This window comes from Monodelphis domestica, chromosome 8 (genome assembly GCF_027887165.1).
Source record: "Monodelphis domestica isolate mMonDom1 chromosome 8, mMonDom1.pri, whole genome shotgun sequence".
Classification (NCBI taxonomy): Eukaryota; Metazoa; Chordata; class Mammalia; order Didelphimorphia; family Didelphidae; genus Monodelphis; species Monodelphis domestica.
The window spans coordinates 83,556,319-83,575,798 of NC_077234.1; the positions used below are offsets into that span (position 1 = coordinate 83,556,319).

General features: G+C 37.8%; 1 protein-coding gene across 2 annotated transcripts in view; it reads right to left on the bottom strand.

The window, feature by feature from the left end:
* Positions 1-19,480, bottom strand: part of LOC103094375 (shugoshin 2-like) — a 54,881-nt gene that overhangs the window by 12,408 nt on the left and 22,993 nt on the right. Inside the window, exons 5-9 of one of the 2 annotated variants that reach the window (XM_056806994.1) lie at positions 14,188-14,264; positions 12,793-12,944; positions 9,488-11,527; positions 6,235-6,325; positions 3,223-3,487 (exon numbers count right to left, since the gene is read on the bottom strand). In XM_056806994.1, the coding sequence (XP_056662972.1) occupies positions 3,391-3,487; positions 6,235-6,325; positions 9,488-11,527; positions 12,793-12,944; positions 14,188-14,264 (2,457 nt within the window). In that variant the 3' untranslated portion in view covers positions 3,223-3,390. Of the gene's footprint in view, positions 1-3,222; positions 3,488-6,234; positions 6,326-9,487; positions 11,528-12,792; positions 12,945-14,187; positions 14,265-19,480 lie in introns of those variants that run through there. The other variant, XM_056806995.1, reaches the window with a different exon arrangement.

The window sequence follows — 19,480 nt, forward strand, 5'->3', positions numbered from 1 at the left end:
CATCATAGAAATCATCATGTTGAGAATATCCCAGTAAAATTGTTTTCTCTAACTAATCCTTTGTTCCTCAGTCAGTTCTTTACTGAGTTAGGAAGGAGGGAGGCATACGAGTCCTGGGTATTCTATAGTCTGGTCTCATTTAACAAACAAGAAACTATTTATACTATTTGTAACTTGATTTGCAAAGAAATCTAGGAGACTGGCAGGATAACTGTTGCACTTTTTAAATATATCAGGTGGCTTCTGGGCTCATTAATTGCCTGCAACATCAGGGGTCACTTTGTTACTTAGATTTCCAAAGGAAGTAGGACTGATAGTAATAGTTGGGAGGAGCAGAGTAATAGTAATAGTAGGAAGAGTAAGAGGATTAGCAATAGTAGAATAAAGTAATGGCAATAGTAGGAAAAGTAACAGCAATAGTAGAGAGAGAAATAGTAGGAAGAGTAATAGCAATAATAGGAAGAATAAAGTAATGGCAATAGTAAGAAGAGTGGGAGTAATAGTAAGAGTAGAAATATTAATAGATGGGAGTAGGAATAATATTAGTAATAGAAAGAGCAGTTATAAAAGGAGTGGCCAGAGGAGAAGAAATGATAGTAGGAGTAAGAGTAAGCAAGGTTATAGCAATAGCAAAAAGAATAAGAATAGGAATAATGGAGGAGGACTTTGTCCATTGGAAGTAGCATCTGTGACCTCTCCCTGTAATTGGCTGATTCTTCCCAGAACCTCTGTTTTGAGGAGAGCCCCATCTCCACTCTCCAGGCTTGTACTCCTGACTCTCCTGGACTTTTATCTACCATGTTCCTGAACCAGGTATGTTAATCTCTTCTGCCTTCCCTTTTCAGATTCTACCCCACCCCCACCCCACCCCCCATCCTTCTGCCTTAGAATATCTACTAAGTATTGGTTCTAAGGAATAAGTGCTAGGAAACTGGTGTTGTGACTTGCCCAAGATCACACAGCCAGGAAGTGTCTGAGGCCAGATTTGAACCCAGGTACTCCTGACTCCAGGCCTGATGCTCTATCCTGTGTGCTAGTGAGCTGTCTCTGCCCCCCCCCCCCATTTTTTGTCTTCTTCCATTAGAAATGAAGCTAGAATGGATTGATTTTCTTTCTGCTTATATTTGTATGCCTTAGTACTATACTTAGGACAGTTCCTGCCCATCACATCAGAAATGAGTGATATATACTTGGCTTGACATGAGAGCTTTTCAAATATTTGAAGGAATAAACTATCTTCTTTAAGTATTCTGCTCTCTGATCTTTATAGCATCTGGACCTTATAATATACAATTTGGTATTGTATTAGATTATTTTGCATTTTTCTCTGGTTACTTCATGCATCTAAATTTGGTCTCAAAGACTCAGGAAAAGCTTAGTGATTACAGGATGATACTGAAATCTTACTTATTGGATTTGAGGGACAGCTAAGTACCTCAGTAAAATGAGAACCAGGCCTAGAGATAGTAGGTCCTGGGTTCAAATTTGCCCTTAGACACTTCCTACCTGTGTGACTGGGCAAATCATTTAACCCTGTTGCCAACCCTTTACAACTCTTTTTCTTAGGAACTAATACACAGTATTCTAAGACAGAAGAAAAGGTTTGCCACAAAAAAGAATAATCTTCATTTATCGTACTTCATACACTTGTGATTTCATTGGTACAGGAATTCCCTGCATGGCTACAGATCATGTTCCTTTATGATTTAGGAGACTGGTTTCAAGAATTATTGTGTCCAAAAAATTCATCACCTTGTGGCCAATGTAGCATTGAGACTGTAAACTTAACTAAATTTGTCCTTGAATGACAAACATGTAGTGCATCACTGGACCCATACTCAAAATCTTTCTGGTTTGGTAGGACTTGTGGGAGCTTAAGCTCCACTGGTTTATCCTTGATGAGTCCAGGGTCAAGTTCATGCCCAGTGAGTTAATGGACAGAACATTAGAAAATTTTTCTCCAACCTCTGGTCTGTGGGTCTACATGGTGACCAGCTGCTCAATATAAATATACTCTCTGGGAGGGAATATCATTGAGGGAGACACCAGGATACAGGAGAGTCCTTTGTCAAAATATAAACTCTTCCCGCCTCCCAGTGATTCTTGATGAGTGGTCCATATGCAAGTACATCTAGCATAAACTGGTTCTATTTACTGACTAAGGCATATTTCACATTACTCCCATAATCTGTTTCCTATATTCTATGACAGGAGAAGCTCTTTGGGGGAACATACTCTTGGAAGACAGGAACTTTGCTTTTGTATTTATAGACCTAGAGTATAGCACAGTGCTTTACACATAGTAGGAGCTTAAGAAATGCTTTTTCATTGATTTGTTTAGCAACTTACAAATTCATAGATTATATACTTTTTTGATTATCCTTCCAATATTAAAAAAAAAAAAACATCAAACAGCTACCCTGCAAAATACCTCTTAATAAAGACATTAAAACTGTAGAACTGGCAGAGTCCTGATTGCCAGGAGAAAGAGGGAATAGAAAATCAAGTTTTCTGGGTGCCATCATTCATTGGAGAATAATATATTCCTGCTGGCTGGTTGTAGGGACAGATAAAAGGATGACTGCATAAGATCCCAATCAATCAACCAGCATTTATTAAGCACCTACAGTGTTCTGAACATCATCCTAGATGCTAGGGATATAAAATAAGTCCCTATTGTCAAAGGACTTATTTTATGAAGATGTTCTCTTGGCGTTTTGGGGTTATAGTATTTTTAGAATGTGACCTCTAAGTCTTAGGGATTGTTTAGAAATTTTATGTAAACTTTTAAAAAGTTATGGATGGGCACAGGGAGAGAGAGAACCATGCCTGAAATTGGGAGGACCTGGGTTCAAATATAACCTGAGATACTTCCTAGGTGTATGACCCTGGTCAAGTCATTTAGCCCCAATTGCCTAGCCCCTACAGCTCTTCTGCCTTGGAATTGATACTTAGTATTAACTCTAAAACAAGTTGAATTTAAAAAAATAATAGTAGATGGTAAAACCATTTTTTAATGTTATGAACACTTTGAAATTTTAGTTAAATCTATTGATGATAATAAAATGTTGGTTTTCCCCAATATAACTATTTTTAAAAATTTAGTCTGAATATATTTAGATATATGAGGTGCCCTTATCTATCCATCCATATCTAAGAGAAGCTTCAAACAAAACAAAAAAATTAAGTTTTCATATAGAATTGAGAATTAAAGGATTTGTCTTTACTTTAAACTTTGGTTTTATTATATTGTTTAAAAGTACAAAGTGAAGAAATAATCAAACTCAAAATACCACTGGCTCAAGATCTATAATGTCAAATGACTTTTAAAATAAATTTAAAGTCTTTTAAATTCTTAAATTTTGTGACACTTGTAGCTCTTCCTCTATTTCATGTCTTTTCCTTTTGTTTCATTATTTTCTTTCTTTTGTTTACTGGAGAATGTAGAAACAGCGCATCTGTGAATGGGTCTCCACGCCTCAATTTGCTGTAGAACAGTAAAAAAGCATCATTTTTCTTCTGTTTTTTTTTCCTGGGAGAAAACTATTTTAATACAGAAAACTGTAAATGCCTTTTAGAAAGTTCTAATTCAGTGGATTTTATGGGCAAGGAAATCATTTCTGAATGACATTCTCTTTTCCTATTGGCCTTTATTTAAATTTATTTATTTACATTTTATTTTTAAATTTAATTAACATTTTAGAAGTATTGAATAAAATTAATATTAAATTAAATAAATTTATTTAAAGATCCCTATCTCAGGGTCACAAAGAGTTAAAAACACTTTTTAAAGAAAAAAAAACCCTTATCTTTCATCTTGGAATCAATACTATGTATTGGTTCCAAGGTAGAAGAATGGTAAGGGCTGGCAATGGGGGTTAAATGACTTGCCCAGGGTCACACAGCTGGGAAGTGTCTGAGGTCAAATTTGAACCTAGGACCTCCCATCTCTAGGCCTGGCTCTCAATCCACTGAGCTACCCAGCTGCCCCCTGAGTTAAACATTTCTGAAACAAGTCAATGGCAATATCTTAGCTTTCAAACTAAACCTAAAAACTTAGCTGGAAATTATTTGTCAAACTTCAGATATTTTGCCGAGATGGCCTAGATGTGGCTACCTTTTTGGTAGCATGGTGTGGTAGAAAGAGTACTAAACCTGGGTTCAATTTCTTTACTACTTACTAGCTGTGTTACCATGGGCAATCACATCCCCTTTCTGTCTCAGTTTCCTTGCCTGAAAAGTAATAGGGCTGGATTAGATTATTTCCAAGAATCCTTTTAGATCTTAATCCTAAAAATCTATGAAATAGTTTGGCCTGGATCTATGATCTCAGTGGTGTAGTTAGCACTCAGTAAGATAAATCCCTCTCAATGCATAGACTTCACTATTCCCAGCAATACAACCATCCAGAACAATTCTGAGGGCTTTTATGGCAAAGAATGCTATCTACCTCCAGAGAAAGACTGTTGGAGCCAGAATGCAGAAGAAAGTATACAATTTTTCACTTGTTTATTTGGGTTTTGGTTTTGGGGGTGTTAGTTTTATATGATTATTTACTTACAAAAATGAACAATATGAAAATGTTTTGCATGATAGTACATGCATAATCCAAATCCATTTGCTTTCCAGCTCTGGGAGGGGGAAGAGAAGGGAGGAAGGAAGATAATTTGGAGCATATAATTTCAGAAAACTTGGGTAGAAATTTATTATTACCTATAATTGGTAAATAAATTAATTATCAATGCAGATCACAACTATTCCTCAATTTAAAATCTTAACAGAGTTGCCTAGAGTATTAAGAGGGTAAGAGACTTGATTAGAAACACAAGCAGGGATATGCTGTTAAATGTTTTAATAACCAACCTTCTTCCCTGAGAAAAATTTACTCTGAATTGTTAACATTTTCTCCATCATTTTCTTAAATGTAGGCAATCAATAAAATACTATATCAAGTCCAGATTTGTGGGGTTAGCCCATTTCCAAGATGTAAATGTTCACACTAAAGGCACTCATGAACCAGGCTGACCTGGCTCCAGCATAAATCCATATAGTTTGTGGCAGCAGCAAAGCTTGACACCAGTTCCTCCCAATTTCAAGGCTTTCTCTATATATATGTCATGTGGCTTCCCATGAAATGCTATGATGGTAAATCATTCAAATTCATTGAAAAGTCCACATATTCCTGCTTGTCTGTGATAAACTGCCTTGCTAAGAAAATGATGACTAGCTGCCTTTTTTTTCCTTTTTAGTTTTAGAAAGAAATGTATTAGGTCACTTGATAAAAAAGAGTAAGGAGCAAGAAAAGTGGCGTAATGCCCTCTGGCCTAGGCCCTGAAAGCTTTCCGTTATATAGAATTTAGACAGAAGTATAAGGACATTTCCCTGAGTGGACCCACATAGACAGTAAGTAGTCCCCAGGAGAAAGGTAGTTTGATATATCTATCAGTGAGCGAAAGTCAATCTATTTGGAGAAACCCAAAACAAGACTGGGGTGGACCAAAAAAAAAAAAAGCCTAGGTTTGGAGATCCTAAACAAGAATGCTTTGTGTGGCTCTAGGACCTGGGGAACCCCCAAATTCCTGGAGAGTTAATGAGGCTAATATGACATTCTTCTTAGTGCAAGCAGTCTCTGGTCAGATTTAAACAGTATAATAAGTTTCTTGAACAATATAATAAATGGCAGATAATAATCCACAGTTTGATCATTTTGTTCCCGACAGCTTGGACCACAGAGAGATGTTTCTTTCCTCAAGAAGGAAGGTCAATGATCCTTGTTAGGGCCCCTGTTATTATCCACTAGATTTCTCAGGCTGGTGAACCTCAGCTTTCCTAAGGGGCAGCTGCCTTCCAGCTGTGGGCAACTCTGGTCTACAAGTCTTCTAGAAACTCCTGAATTTCTCCCCATAATCATTGCTTTTACCTCACAGAAGGAAACAAAATCATCATAATGGGGAGTCGATTTATGTACAGTCTCAATCTGTAGTGACATATCTGGCACTAGACAATAGTGTGGAGGGAAGAAACAGATCCCAGAGGTAATAACCATGCAGTAGAACAGTAGAAAGAACACCTTCACAGGATTATGGAAACCTGGACTGATTCGAAAAGAGGACTTCACTAGAAAAAGTGGGAACATCCAAAGGCAGGTGACAATGCCAGCCACTTTCAAAATAAGAATGACTGACAAAAGCTCAGGCATTGTAAGACTGAGATAAGCCGTGACATAAAACTTACCAATTGAGCCGCGGCTCTCGGTAGCTAATAAGATTTTCTTTCTTTCTCGATGAACGCCTCAACATGGTTCTAGAATCACTCCAGAATCCGTCTGGGTGCATATAAAGAACACATATAATCTATGAGTCACAAACTGATGGTTCCAAAACAAATGAAAACTAATTTATGTGAAGCCGTCCAGCAGCTTCCCAAAAGTTCCTGGTGGGTAAAACACTCAGAAAGGGGCTTGTTGGATACAGATGTGAGTTGTGAGATAGTAAGTCAGTCTTCCCGAGTGTAGCCTCAGCAAAGGGCTAGGAATTTGACAGAAACCAATCATTAGAAATTATATGAGTCAGCTTTTTGAGCACCCCATAAATGTTATCAAGATGAGTATATACCTGGACTCCTACATTATAGAATCAGTTAAGGAGAAGGATTGTAACTTGGTGAAAGCAAGAAGTCTGTTGATTATCCATTTTATGCCCTGTTGTTGTGTCTGCTTCTTATTTTAGCAGATGCCAAAAACACAAGACAAAGTCTCTGTCCTGACGGGGTTTGAAATCTTGTAGGAGAAATATGTGTGTGTGTGTGTGTTAAACATATTTATATACACATGACATATAAATGATGAATCCAAATGAAGTTTACAATGAAACATTTGCACACACACACACATACACACACATATATATACAACTTTATAAAGAATAAACAGTATTTATTAAATTGCCAAATAGTGTGATAGAGATAATACAGGACAGAGGAGTTCTGGGGAGACAAAAATCCACATGCATGAGATGATCCATTCCAACAGATATCCATGAAGGACAAAGGACAAGTAACTCTGTTAAATACAGTGCAGAAATAATAAGATCCATCTTTAAGGAATGATAATAAAAACCCAGCTGATGGAAGCAGGGATGAAAAGAATAAAGGATTCTAGATGGGGTTGAGGTGCAAGAGTAAAAGCTACTTGGACCCCCAAACTTTGGCCTCTAATTGCCTTGTGCTATTTTTCAGATTCCCTACTCCTCAACGGAAAACCTCATTACCTTTCTCATCTCCTCTGTGCCCACATCTAAAGAAAAGGGAGCCATCTCTCTTATCACAGCTAACTCTTCATATCCTTGAACCTAGTCTCTCCTATCTTTTTGAGGAGTTTGACCCTCATCTTCAATTTCTTTGCAGTTACTGGCTCATCCTCCACTGCCCAAAACATGCTCGGGTATCCCTTATTTTTATAAACAGAACAGAACAAAACAAACTCTCTTGATCCTGCCTTCCCTTAAGCTATCATCAAACATCTTTCTTCCCCTTCACTGTTAAACACTTAGAAATGAAAGCTGGTCTTCCTGACTCCCAACTCCAGAACTCTACCCAACATACCACCTGGCTACTTCTCCAACATCTCTTACCACCATCACGCTTTCTCTCCTGCCATATCCATTACCTAGTTCAAAGCCTCATCACCTCGCCACCTAGTTTTTATGATAGTCTCCTAATTTGGACTTTCCATCTCTAGTCTTTCTCCCTCTCCAATTTATCTTCCTTAAAGCTGCTATCATAATCTTCTTTAGGACCAGGTCTGGTACTGTGCCATCCCTACTGAAAATCCTTCATTAATTCTGTATTGTCTCTAGGATAAAATACAGAATTCTTAACCTGACATTCAAGGTACTTTGCACTCTTGCTCAGAGCTACCTTTCTTGAGCTGGCCAGACATCTTGGGTGATGTTTCACATCACATCTCATTCACAACTTCTACATCCCAGCCAAATCCAGTGATAAGCTACTCCCCAAATTCAACATTCTGCCACCAGCCTCTATAGATCTATACTCCAGACATGATAAACAGCCTATACAAAAGCATGGCAGTGGGAACAGAATGTTGGGAAAGAGGAACAGTAAGTAGTTCAGTTTGCCTGGAAAGTGGGTAAGAAAAATAAGCCAGATGGTGAAAGGTTTTCAGTATGAAATAGATGAGTTTAAATTTGATCCCAGAAGCAATAAGGAGCCACTGAAGTTTGTCAAGTGGGGAAATAACATGGTAAGTTAGATTTGTGCTTTAGGAATTCTAACTTATACTTTAGGAGGATCAATTTGATGGCTGTATGGAGAAGAAATACTGGAGAAAAGAATGACCTGAGGTTATTGCAGTAGGGCAGGTAAGTAAAGATGAGGTCCTGAAATTAAATGTTAGCTGAGTGGGTAGAGTAAAAGGGATATTTGAAAGATCCTCTAGCTTCAGATTCTTATTAGCTACATAACCTACATTTGCCTTAGTTTTCTCAACTGTAAAATGGGGGTAGTAATAGCACCTTCCTCATAGAATTTTTGTGAGAATCAAATAATATTTGTAAACCACTTAGCATACATAGTACCTGACACATAGTAGGCACTATATAAATTATTGCTATTATTGTTGTTGTTGTTATTATGGAGCTGGAATTGACAAGATGTAGGAAAAGATTGAATATGAGGGCTAAAAGATTTTTTTAAAGCTGAATATGAGAATCATATTCTTAAAATCAAACCTTAGAATAAGGTTTAAAACTTGGTTAATGGGAAGATAATATTCCTTCTCCAAACGGAAAGAGGGACATGTTTGGATGGGGAGAAATCTAGAGAAGGGGTGATTTTTAATATTGAGTTTTAGGCTCCAAGACCTCCAAATGGAGATATCCAACAGGCAATTAGTGATGTGTGACTTGAGTTGAGAAAGACATTAAGGCTGGATATCTAGAATTGACAGTTATAGACTTGGAATTGGTAATCGAACCCATGAGAATAGGTGAGGTTTCCAAGAGTATCGAAAAAAGAAGAGAAAACTTAAGGCAGAATCTTGGGAGATATAGAAGCTTAAAGGATAGGAAGAAGATGAAATACCAGTGACAGAGAGAGAAGAGCAATCAGATAGGTAGGAAGACCAAGAGACAGAGTTGCCAAGAAAACCAAGAGAGAAGAAAATATCCCCAAAAAGGAGGCGATCAGTAGCATTGAAAACTGCTACATAGTCAAGAATCATAAGGACTGAGCAAAGGTCCTTGGCAAAACCAGATTCAGAAAAGTAGGCAGTCCAGATGCCAGAGATCAAGGGGTTTGCTAAATGAATGGACAGGTGTACCAGGGCCAAAACTCTGGTTGTGACCCAACTTGTAAGTCTTCAAATGCGCTACTTTGAGCTATTGGATTATTTTGTGAAAAAAAAGATGTCAATGAAGCAACAAGGTGTTGAAAAATGTGTCCAAAGCTCCTTGGTATCATTTCTTACCTTTCCTTGGGGTTTTTTTACTCAGAGAAGAGCCTCTAGGAACAACTGCCACACTCCAATGATCTTTTGGGTCAGAAGGGGAGTCCCTCCCTTTGGTGATTTCTAGTCCAGCAGAAACCCTGGCACTGACCACATTGGGTTCCAGAATTTGGAAGGCTTCTAGAGAAGGGCAAGTCCTGACAGGCTGCTCTGGGGATAAGGTCACATAAGAATTTTCCAAAGACCTAGGACTATTCAGGACCATTTTTTTGGTGGCCCTCTGGCAGAAGTTTCTCTCTGTTTTTGAAAGGCTATTATGAAGTTCACTCTGCATCACTTGGCCAACTTCTGAGGGTTCATGCTCTCCTGAAACAGTCCCAGAAACACCTCTCCTTCCAAAATCGGATTGGTCTTTGGCTAAAAGAACATTCTCTTGCTTTGTTTTGGTCATTGATTGTGACATATGTCTGGTTGCATTACCCAGAACAGTTGATGGTGCCTGGATTTTATTCACACTATTTGGGATATTCTTCATAATCTCAACAGAGACATGATACATGTTATTTAAGCTTGACTCCACAGAGTGGGAAGCCAGTATAGGAACTGATGAATTTCCTATATGGCTTTTCAGACCTTGCTTCTTTTTACTCAGTGAATCCCCTAGGCTTGCTTCTTTATTATCTGAGGTAGAAGCTTCCATTTGACTATTCCATGAGCCTTCCTTCCCATTTTTCCCCCAGCTTCCTTTAATTTGGTGCTGAGGTTCCTGGGATTCCTGAGAATCAGTCTTCGAGTTGCATTCCAGTGGAATCATATTTTCCTCTCTGTGGTCTTTAATGTCATAAGTCTTTCTGCTTATTTTCTGCTTCAAAGGCCTAACAGTGATTTTCTGCAGTATTTCCCCACTGAGGGTTGTATTTGTACTTGGGATCTGCTGGTCCATAGTTATCACTATCTTTTCGGATTCATTCATGCTTTTGGCTCCGTAGTCATTTACTTCGCTAAGAGTAGTGTGTAAATCAGTAGACATCCGGTTTCTTATCTGTTTTGTTTCCTTATTTAGCTCATTTGAGAACATCTGCTTGTCAGTGGCCTTATTCTTTTGAGATAATCGCTGCATGTCAGATCTTCCACATGGAGACTTACAAGTTGGCTTATGACTTGAATTTGGGCTCTGGATATCTTCTTCGATCTGTTTTTCTGAAGAAGTTTTCTTTCTCTTTTCAGAGGGAGGGGTTGCTGTCTTTTCTTGTTTATTTGAACACACCTCACTGTAAAGATAAGTTTGCCTGCTTTGTCTTCTCATGCTGTCATTCGCATGGTAAAGCTGATCCTCAGGAGGTCTGCTTCTAGTGGGGAGTGGGTTTTCCTCCAAAAAGTCCACCTCTTTGGGGAACATGGATGGAATCAGTGCTGATTTACTTGATGTCTGGGCCACTGGATCCAGTGTTGTAAAACTCAGGGTCTCTTTTTGGCTATTATTGTCTGAATTTTTCATAAGTTGGATTCCAACTGTGTCTTGGGTCTCTTGTTCTGTAAATATACACGTCTCACTTTCCAGAAATGAAGCAACATCTTTCTCAGCACCACTGGTAATTTTGTTTTGACCTTTTATCGAGGTTGTGACTGGTCTATCCTGCTCATTACTCCATTGCGAATGTGGAGATTGGGTACTATTCTGAAGACCCATTACTTCCTCTGGTAGCTGTCCAGAAAGTATTGTATCCTCAGGTAGAGAGATAGCACTCTTGGAATCACAGTGGGGATTAAAAAGCCAGGACAAGGTGCAAGTTTCTTGTCCATTCATTTCTCTTACAGGACTTCCAGGGCCAGTGGTCCACCGGGAAAAACGATTCGAGCACACGTCTGTTTCAAAATTCTCAGCTCTGATCTGACAGTTTATATAAGGGGAAGAAGACCATTTCTTCCTTTGGGTGATATTTGCCAAGAATGGTGACTTGTCTTCATAGTATGGTTCCCCAATCTTGCCATCCTGTGCCACAGATAAAGCATCAGCCAATTCAGATTCCAAGATACTGATGGCATTCACCTGCTTACTTTCTATAAAAAGAAAAACAAAATACATTTCATTTACTGGAAGTAACCTTAACTGACAGAAGAGTAGTGTATCTTCTCCTTTCTCACTAAGTAGAAGCCTTTAACATATTGAACATTAATATATTTTCCTTTAGGGGGCAGGGAGTTTGGAGCTTTGATGTCATAGGTTACAGGGTACTCCCAGTGTTGACATTCCTTCTACCATTATAGAGTAATAACTTGTCTGAAGCTTATAATTCTAGTGTAGAATTATACACTAGATTAAAATCCTGCCTCTGCCTCTTATTAATTATGTAATTTTGAGTCATTTGACCTCCTTAAACCTCAGTATCCTCATCTGCAAAATGGAAAGATTGCTCTATCTCTGAGTTTCCTTCCTGTTCTAATTTTCAGTTCCTTTATTTGTATAATGAAGGAGTTGGATTCGATGGCCTCTGAGGACTTCTAGCTGTAAATCTATGATCCTTTGTCACAGAAGCAGAAGCTGAAGCTACAACTTCCTGACTCCAAGGCTGGTCCTGCTCTCTTTTCTGTGATCATTGTCTTAAAAATACAGATGTTTCACCTTTCCAGCACATGTGGCAATAGAATCCTTTATAACAAACAGATTGAATTATATCTTCCTCATGCAGAGATTAATCCAGAGTTGGACTGGCCAGTGGGAATGTGAAGATTGGGTACTCTTCAGTCCATTGCTTGCTTCTTGTTGTCTTTTCCTTTCCAGTTCAAATAGAAATCTCCCCAAAACCAATTGTTTGGATGTGTCTTCTTCTAAATTCCTTTCCATGTGTCAAATGCATTTGGTGCATTTAAAATTTTTAGAAGTGGGAGGCAGCTAGGTGGCTTGGTAGATTAAGAGCCAGGCTTAGAGATAAGAGGTCCTCGGTTCAAATTTGACCTCAGATACTTCTTAGCTGTGTGATCATGGACAAGTCATTTCACCTCCATTATCTAGTAATTACTGCTTTTCTGCCTTGGAACCAATACACAGTATTGATTCTAAGATTGAGGGTAAAGGTTTAAAAAAATTTGGAAGTGAATCAACCTTGGGACATAGGATCATAAATTTAGAGCTAGAAGGAGTATTTATACTATCTTGTTAATAATAATTGCCTGTTCTTATAAATTTGGGGCATATATTATGCCATAGATTATTGTAAACATATTGAGGAAAAAGAAGTGAGAGAACAGTAAATAAGTAAATAAAAATACACTGGATTTCAACAAGGATGCTTTGGTTTGTTTGTTACTTTTTCAATTCACTCAACCTCTATCTGAATTCAAAGGTTCCTCCAGCCCCAAGTGATATTGCATTTTGGGACTTTTTGTCTGTTGAAGGAAGAGATCTTTGAGGCCATCATCTGGCTGTTTGCTATTTTCCACATTAATGATAAGATCCTTCAGCGATAACATGGTTGCCCTGAAATAAGAAAAGCAGGTTTTACCAGATAGCCAGGAACATAATTTAAAATATGATGCACTTCATTCTGCAGTGGTTCTGGAATGCACAGAGTAAAAAAAATACTTAAATTGATTTCTCCATCACTATTAAGTAGAAACCAAGCTTTGGAATGGGACATTGAATGGAATTCAATCAGCTAAAGAATAAGACTATCATAGATATACTGAGAAAACAAAATGCAGAGCTCACAAGCTACTGTCTTTTCAATTTTCAGTATTTGTTTTAAAGTTAAAGTTGCTTATCTTATATTGCTTTGAATCCTTGGAAAACAGAAATTATTTACTTATTTACTTTAAAAACACCATGTAAATCATGACTCAAATTACAAGAAAAGCAAGTGTCTTGGTAACATATATAAAAAGTGTACTAGCCTTGAATATCAGGCTAATTTTTTTTTTAACTCTTACCTTCCCTCTTATAACCAATACTAAGTATCAGTTCCAAGGCAGAAGAGCCATAAGGGCTAGACAATTGGAGTTAAGTGACTTGTCCAGTCACACAGCTAGGAAGTATCTGAGGTCACATCTGAACTACAGGCCTAGCACTCCATCCACTGAGCTGTCTAGCTCCAAGATATGTATTATAAGAAACCACTGAAGGCATTGGACGAAGAAATTTGAGGAATATTAATTTGATAGCAATACATAGAAGGAGTTGAGGGGACAGAGAGTGGGAGCAGGAAGACCAGCTATGCTATTGCAGTAGACAATGCTCATGGTGATAAGAGATGGTAGTAGACTGATGGTAGTGAGAGTAATGGGACTAAAGGAGAGACAGAAAGGAGTAAGCTGTTAAGGAGCAATTAATGAGTTGCTATGACTAACAAGATACAGAAACAAAGGGAGGAAGAGAAGTTGATGAAGGCTCTACATTTTGAAAATGAATAAATGGAATAATGATGGTACATACTATCAATAAAAATAGGGAAATCCGGAGAGGAAGTCAGGTATGAAGGAGAGGAAAAACAGAGCCAAAGAATGAAACAGAAGAGGAGTGGTCTCAGTAAGAGTGAGGAAGAGCATCAGGACATGACAATATTACCAAAGCCAAGGGAGGAGAAACTTTTAAGTATGAGAAGATGATAGTCACCAGAATAAGATACTATAGAGAGATCAAGGAACTTTAAAACAGAAAAAAAGGCCACTGAATATGAACAGTGATGCTAACCTAAAAATATAAAGATTTGACTTTTCACACCTACCTACTTGGTGAACTGTTCCTGTGCTTGTCTGCATTATCATCAGTGATCCAATTTTCTGCACTGATTTCCTCTGAAATCTACAAAAAGCAATGAGCCAACTTAAACAAAGACAACAAAAACAGAAATGATAAAAGGATAAGCAAAAGGATGTTGGCGAACAGTAGAACATTCTCCTAGGAGATAAGAATCTCATTTAAGTTATAAACTCCAGCTACAGATCACATGCCAGGCTGTTTGCATGATATAGCAAGGGTCAGGGGAAGTGGATTGAAAAGAAAGGAACTATAACATTTTAGAAGCTAAGTTTGTTTTGTTTAATGAAATGGTTAAATATAATGAAATAAACTCTATCAAAGCCAATGAAATAAGATATTTATCACATATAAATGGTCCTGTTTTCCCAGAATTGCTAAATTGTTAGAAAGAGGCAGACATCTAGTCCAGTCCACACCAGAATAAAGATGGTTGGTAAATGTTCATCAAGGCTTTATTTGAAGACCTCCTCTACAAGGGAACTCATTACCTCCCAATGAAATCAATTCTACTTTTGGATAGTTCTAATTGTAATTTTTCTTATATTGAATACTAATTTACTCTATTGTAGTTTCCACTCACTGCTCTTCTTACTAGGACCAAATAGAACACGTTTTCATGAGAGCCCTTCAAATACTTGAAAGCAGCTATCTCCCAGCACCTCCAGGTCTTTTCTTCTCCAGCCTAAACATTCCTATCTCCTTCAATGGAAGAGAACCAAGACTTTCAAGCATCCTAATTGCTCTTCCCAAGATAGTCTCTGGCTGGCTTGTCCAAGTTCTTCCAAAAGTGCAATCCCTAGAACTGAATGCTGTATTCCAAATGTGATTTGATGAGAATAGAATCCACTGAAGGGAGTATTTTCTTATTGCTGGAAGGAATGTCTTTCTTAATGAAGCCTGAAATTCTATTAACTTTCTTTAATGATTCAATGAAACGAGCATTATTGAAATTGTTTCTTTTTTTATCTTAGAATTCCATTCTGGGGTTTTCCATTCTTCCTAGGCTAACTTTTCCTATAAATCTTTAATTATTAGACTCCTACTTGTCCTTTCTCTGAACCCTTTGAAAACTGCATTTTCCAAGTCTAGAGTACATGTTGGACTCTCAGATTTCATCTCTTTTTCAATCACAATCTAAAAAGTGGTGGACCCTTCCTGCTCATCACTCACTTACCTACCCATCCATGATTCCCATAATTTCCACACTAGCACCTAGACCTTCTCTATTAGTTCGAATCAGATCCAGAAGGAAAATGTCTGTTTTTTGGTTGCTTCACTTTTTGAAGGATAAAATTATTATTAAAGTGTTAGTAAATTATTGGCTCCTCTGCTTTTGGAAGAGAGATTCTTAACAGAGGGTAGATAATTGAAGCCTTCCAACACTACCATAGTATGCCTCTTTGTCTGACTGTTTCTGGAACTCTCTTCTGTTTGCTCCTGACTAGGTGATCTATAGTATTCTCTTTTTTTTTTCTTTTAACCCTTACCTTCTCTCTTGGAATCAACCCAAGGCAGAAGAGTGGTAAGGGCTAGGCAATGGGGTTTAAGTGACTTGTCCAAGGTCACACAACTAGGAAGTATCTGAGGTCAGACTTGAACCCAGGACCTCTTATCTCTAGGCCTGACTCTCAAACTCCTGAGCTACCTAGAAGCCCCCTATAGTATGCTCTTGACAATAACACTTTCTATTTCTGCCTCTATTGACCCTTACTGAGATGCTTTTTATGTGCTTCTTTCTGGTTCTGAGATTTCCTTGAGTATCTTCTTACTACACAATGCTACTCTAACCTCCAACTCTGTCTTCTTTTGCTTAAGCCCATCATATCTTGGTTCTACCCTACCTTTCGGGTCATGTTATAACTCATTCCTCTTCACAAACTCTAGAATTTTGAAAAATTAATCTTATTTTTCACATGTGATACTCCATCTTTCATGCCTTTGCATTTCTGCATTCATGATGGATCAATCAGAAATTAGAGATTGCCTAATCACTTATTGCTAGACAGAATTCAGGCTTTTTTGAGGGTAAGGATTATTCCATTTTTTTCATATCCTCAGTGCCTAACAATTTGGTAGACATAGTAAGTACTTAATAAATGCTTGTTGATTTTTAAATACCCTTCCAGTACCATATTCCAGGCATGGATCTTATTCCACCAAAGTCTCAGTAATACCTTTGAGGTCAAATTTGCTTCCCTGCAATAAGAGCTCTAGTTCATTTTTCTTGATACCCATACTTTCTGAGTTTGTTTATAGAAATCTGACACCATGAGATTTTGTTAATGATTTCATTCTCAGATCTTGTCCCCTGTGAACTACTGGATATCTCAAGTGCTTTCATTCTTTCTGATGGCACAAATGTTATTTAACTTGGTAAATATACATCGGCAGTTTTTTTCCATCTTCCTTTATTTTTAAAGTTCATGTCATCAGATTTGTGATTTTCCAGGAAAATACTATCTTACTTGCCCTTGCTCAGTATACTATTCCCCTAAGCCTTCCTATAATTTAGACTGTGGTTTAGAAATCCAAATTCCATTCTCAGATATCATCTTCTTAACCAAACCTCCCAAATCTGCTTTTCTCTTCTGCATTCCTTTTTCTTCAATGGGTGATGATCATGAAAATATCACCTGTGCCCCTTAAGTCTTTGGCTCCTTATCTAAGATTTCATAACATTTGGCAATACTTTTTATGTTTAATGTATTTATTAACAGATTTATTTTGTTTGAACATTTTAGACTCAAAATGGTATAAACTTATGATTTCTGAAGCAAGCTATGTTGATCTTTCTAATCCATGTAAATTTGAGAAAAGATAGTATATATCAATCACAATTCTTCCACCACCACTGAATTCCTCACTGAACCCATCTTAGGTTTTATAAACAGTGACACTTATGGAAACATGAGAATAGCATCAAGGATTCTAGTGGTGAGGAAATGAAGGGAAAGAGTGAGCAATACTTTGAATATGGATCAGTTTTAAATTAGAGATTGTCTCATAACTAATCAGTTCCCAGACAGACCTTGGGAATTTTCATGGGAACTTTCTAAGATAGATAAATATCTTTGTTAAAACTTTTGTTTTCTTTTTCTGCTTTAGTAAAATTACCTTCCCTGGAGATCAAAGGAATACAGAACAATCTGATATAATAGACAGTGTTGGGTTTGAAGTTGAGAAGTCCTGGCTTCAAATCCTACCCCTCTGGCACTTTGACAACTGGACATTTATGAAATTCCTATTATGTGCCAGATATATGAAGATAAAATAAACCAGGAAACAGTCTTTGCTTTAAAAAATCTTACATTCTACTCTATTCACAGCAGATAATTTCCAAGTACTGCATAAAGACAGAATCTGGTTGTAAAACTGAAGCTTAATTGGACAAAATTAGGAAACATTTGACATAAATTTATGAATTAAAAATAATAAAAACATAGGATCCTTACTTAACCTCTGTCTTAGACTCACTCTCCTTGACCAGATATTGGAAAGCATGGGGCTTCGGAAGGGAAAGAAGTTTTTAGGAAGATCTCAAGCAAACTCATTTGTTAACTATGCAACCCTAGGTAAGACTTAGTTTCTCAGAGCACCATGGAACTCCCTAGAATGTGTTTCTTGTCCTATCAGGGTTCCAATTCTATTTCAGGAGAGAGCTCATCCTCCTCAGAAATTACCAATTCAGATAAATCATATTCAAATTCATCATCAATTTTATTTTTATCTTCACATTTTCTCCTGTAAATGTCATCTTCTCTCTGCTCATAAAGTCATAACCCTATAGATCAGGCTCCCATAATCTCTCACCTGGATTATTGCAGTAGTCTTTACAAGCATTTAAATAGTCTTCTAAATGGTTTAATTCAGGGTCTCTCTAATAAATCCAAAATCAAATATAAATGCCTCTGTTTGGCATTTAAAGGTCTTTATAATCTGGCCTTTCCAACTTTCTAGTATTTGGACACCTTGCTCCCTTCTCCCCACTCTAAACTTCAGCCACACTGGCCTACTTATAGTTCCACCAACCCAACTTTCCATCTCCCATCTCCAGTCTTTGACACTAACTATCTCTCATAACGAGACTGGTTTGCCCTCTCACTTCAATCTCTTTTAGTTTTCCTGAATTTCTCTAAGGCTCAGCTCAGATCTCATCTTCCGAGAGTGCTTTGTCTAGTTTTCTTCCTCCCTCCTCCATTCCTCAACTGCCTTCCTCTTTATGATTACCTCCTATATATCTTGTATCTACCTTGAGGGCAGGAACTGTATTTTGGGGGGTTTTCCCCATCCTCGGTGCTTAGCACAGTTCCTTGAAACTATTAAGTGTTTCATAAATACTTACTGGCCTTAATGAATAATACCACATGACCTATTTTCTCTATCGCATCTGAGCAAAGTGGCCAAAAGAACCCAAGTATCCGTCTCTAGATTGAAAGCCTAGTTTCATGAGCAAAACAGTATGATATCAGGGACTGCTGGGTGGCTCAGAGGATAAAACGTCAGGCCTGGAAACAGGAGATCCTAGATTCAAATCTGGTCTCAAACATTTCTTACCTGTGTGACCCTGGGAAAGTCTCTTAACCCTAATTCCCTAGCCCTTACCACTCTTCTACCTATGGAATACTTCATATCTATTCTAAGACAGAAAGTGAGGGTTTTAAAATATAAATATATATGATATTTAGTAGGCTGGGCCAGTCATTGGATATCTTGGCAGTAGAGCAAAGATGAAAGGTCATAATCCTTAGTGGGAGAGGTTGAGAGAAAAGCAAATATCAAGGACTAGAATTTGTGTCAATTCCTGCAGAGTCTAAGGCATCATCAGTCCAAGGTCAGGCTTATTCTCCTAAGCTGGGACGTAGTTCAATCTTATCTGTGTGGCCCTACCTGCTTAGCCTCACCCTGCCTGCTATTCTATCACCACTTTTAGATTAAAAGGGCACTTACTCGTCATTGATCAGGCACACTCAGCACTTTCCAACAAGGACACCTCTTCCTAATGGATCAGGAATTTCAGAGGGGGATTGAACACTGGGATTTTAGATCCCCAAACTCTTGTCCTCCTTATTTCTGTCACCCTTTAAACCAGAGACTTTTAACCAAAGGCCAATGGACGTGTTTTAAAATAATATAATTTGGGGCAGCTAGGTAGAGTTCAGTGGCTAGAGTATCAGGTCTGGAGAAAAGAGGTACTAGTTTCAAATCTGGACTCAGACAGTTCTAGCTGTGTGATCCTGGGCAAGTCACTTAATTACAGT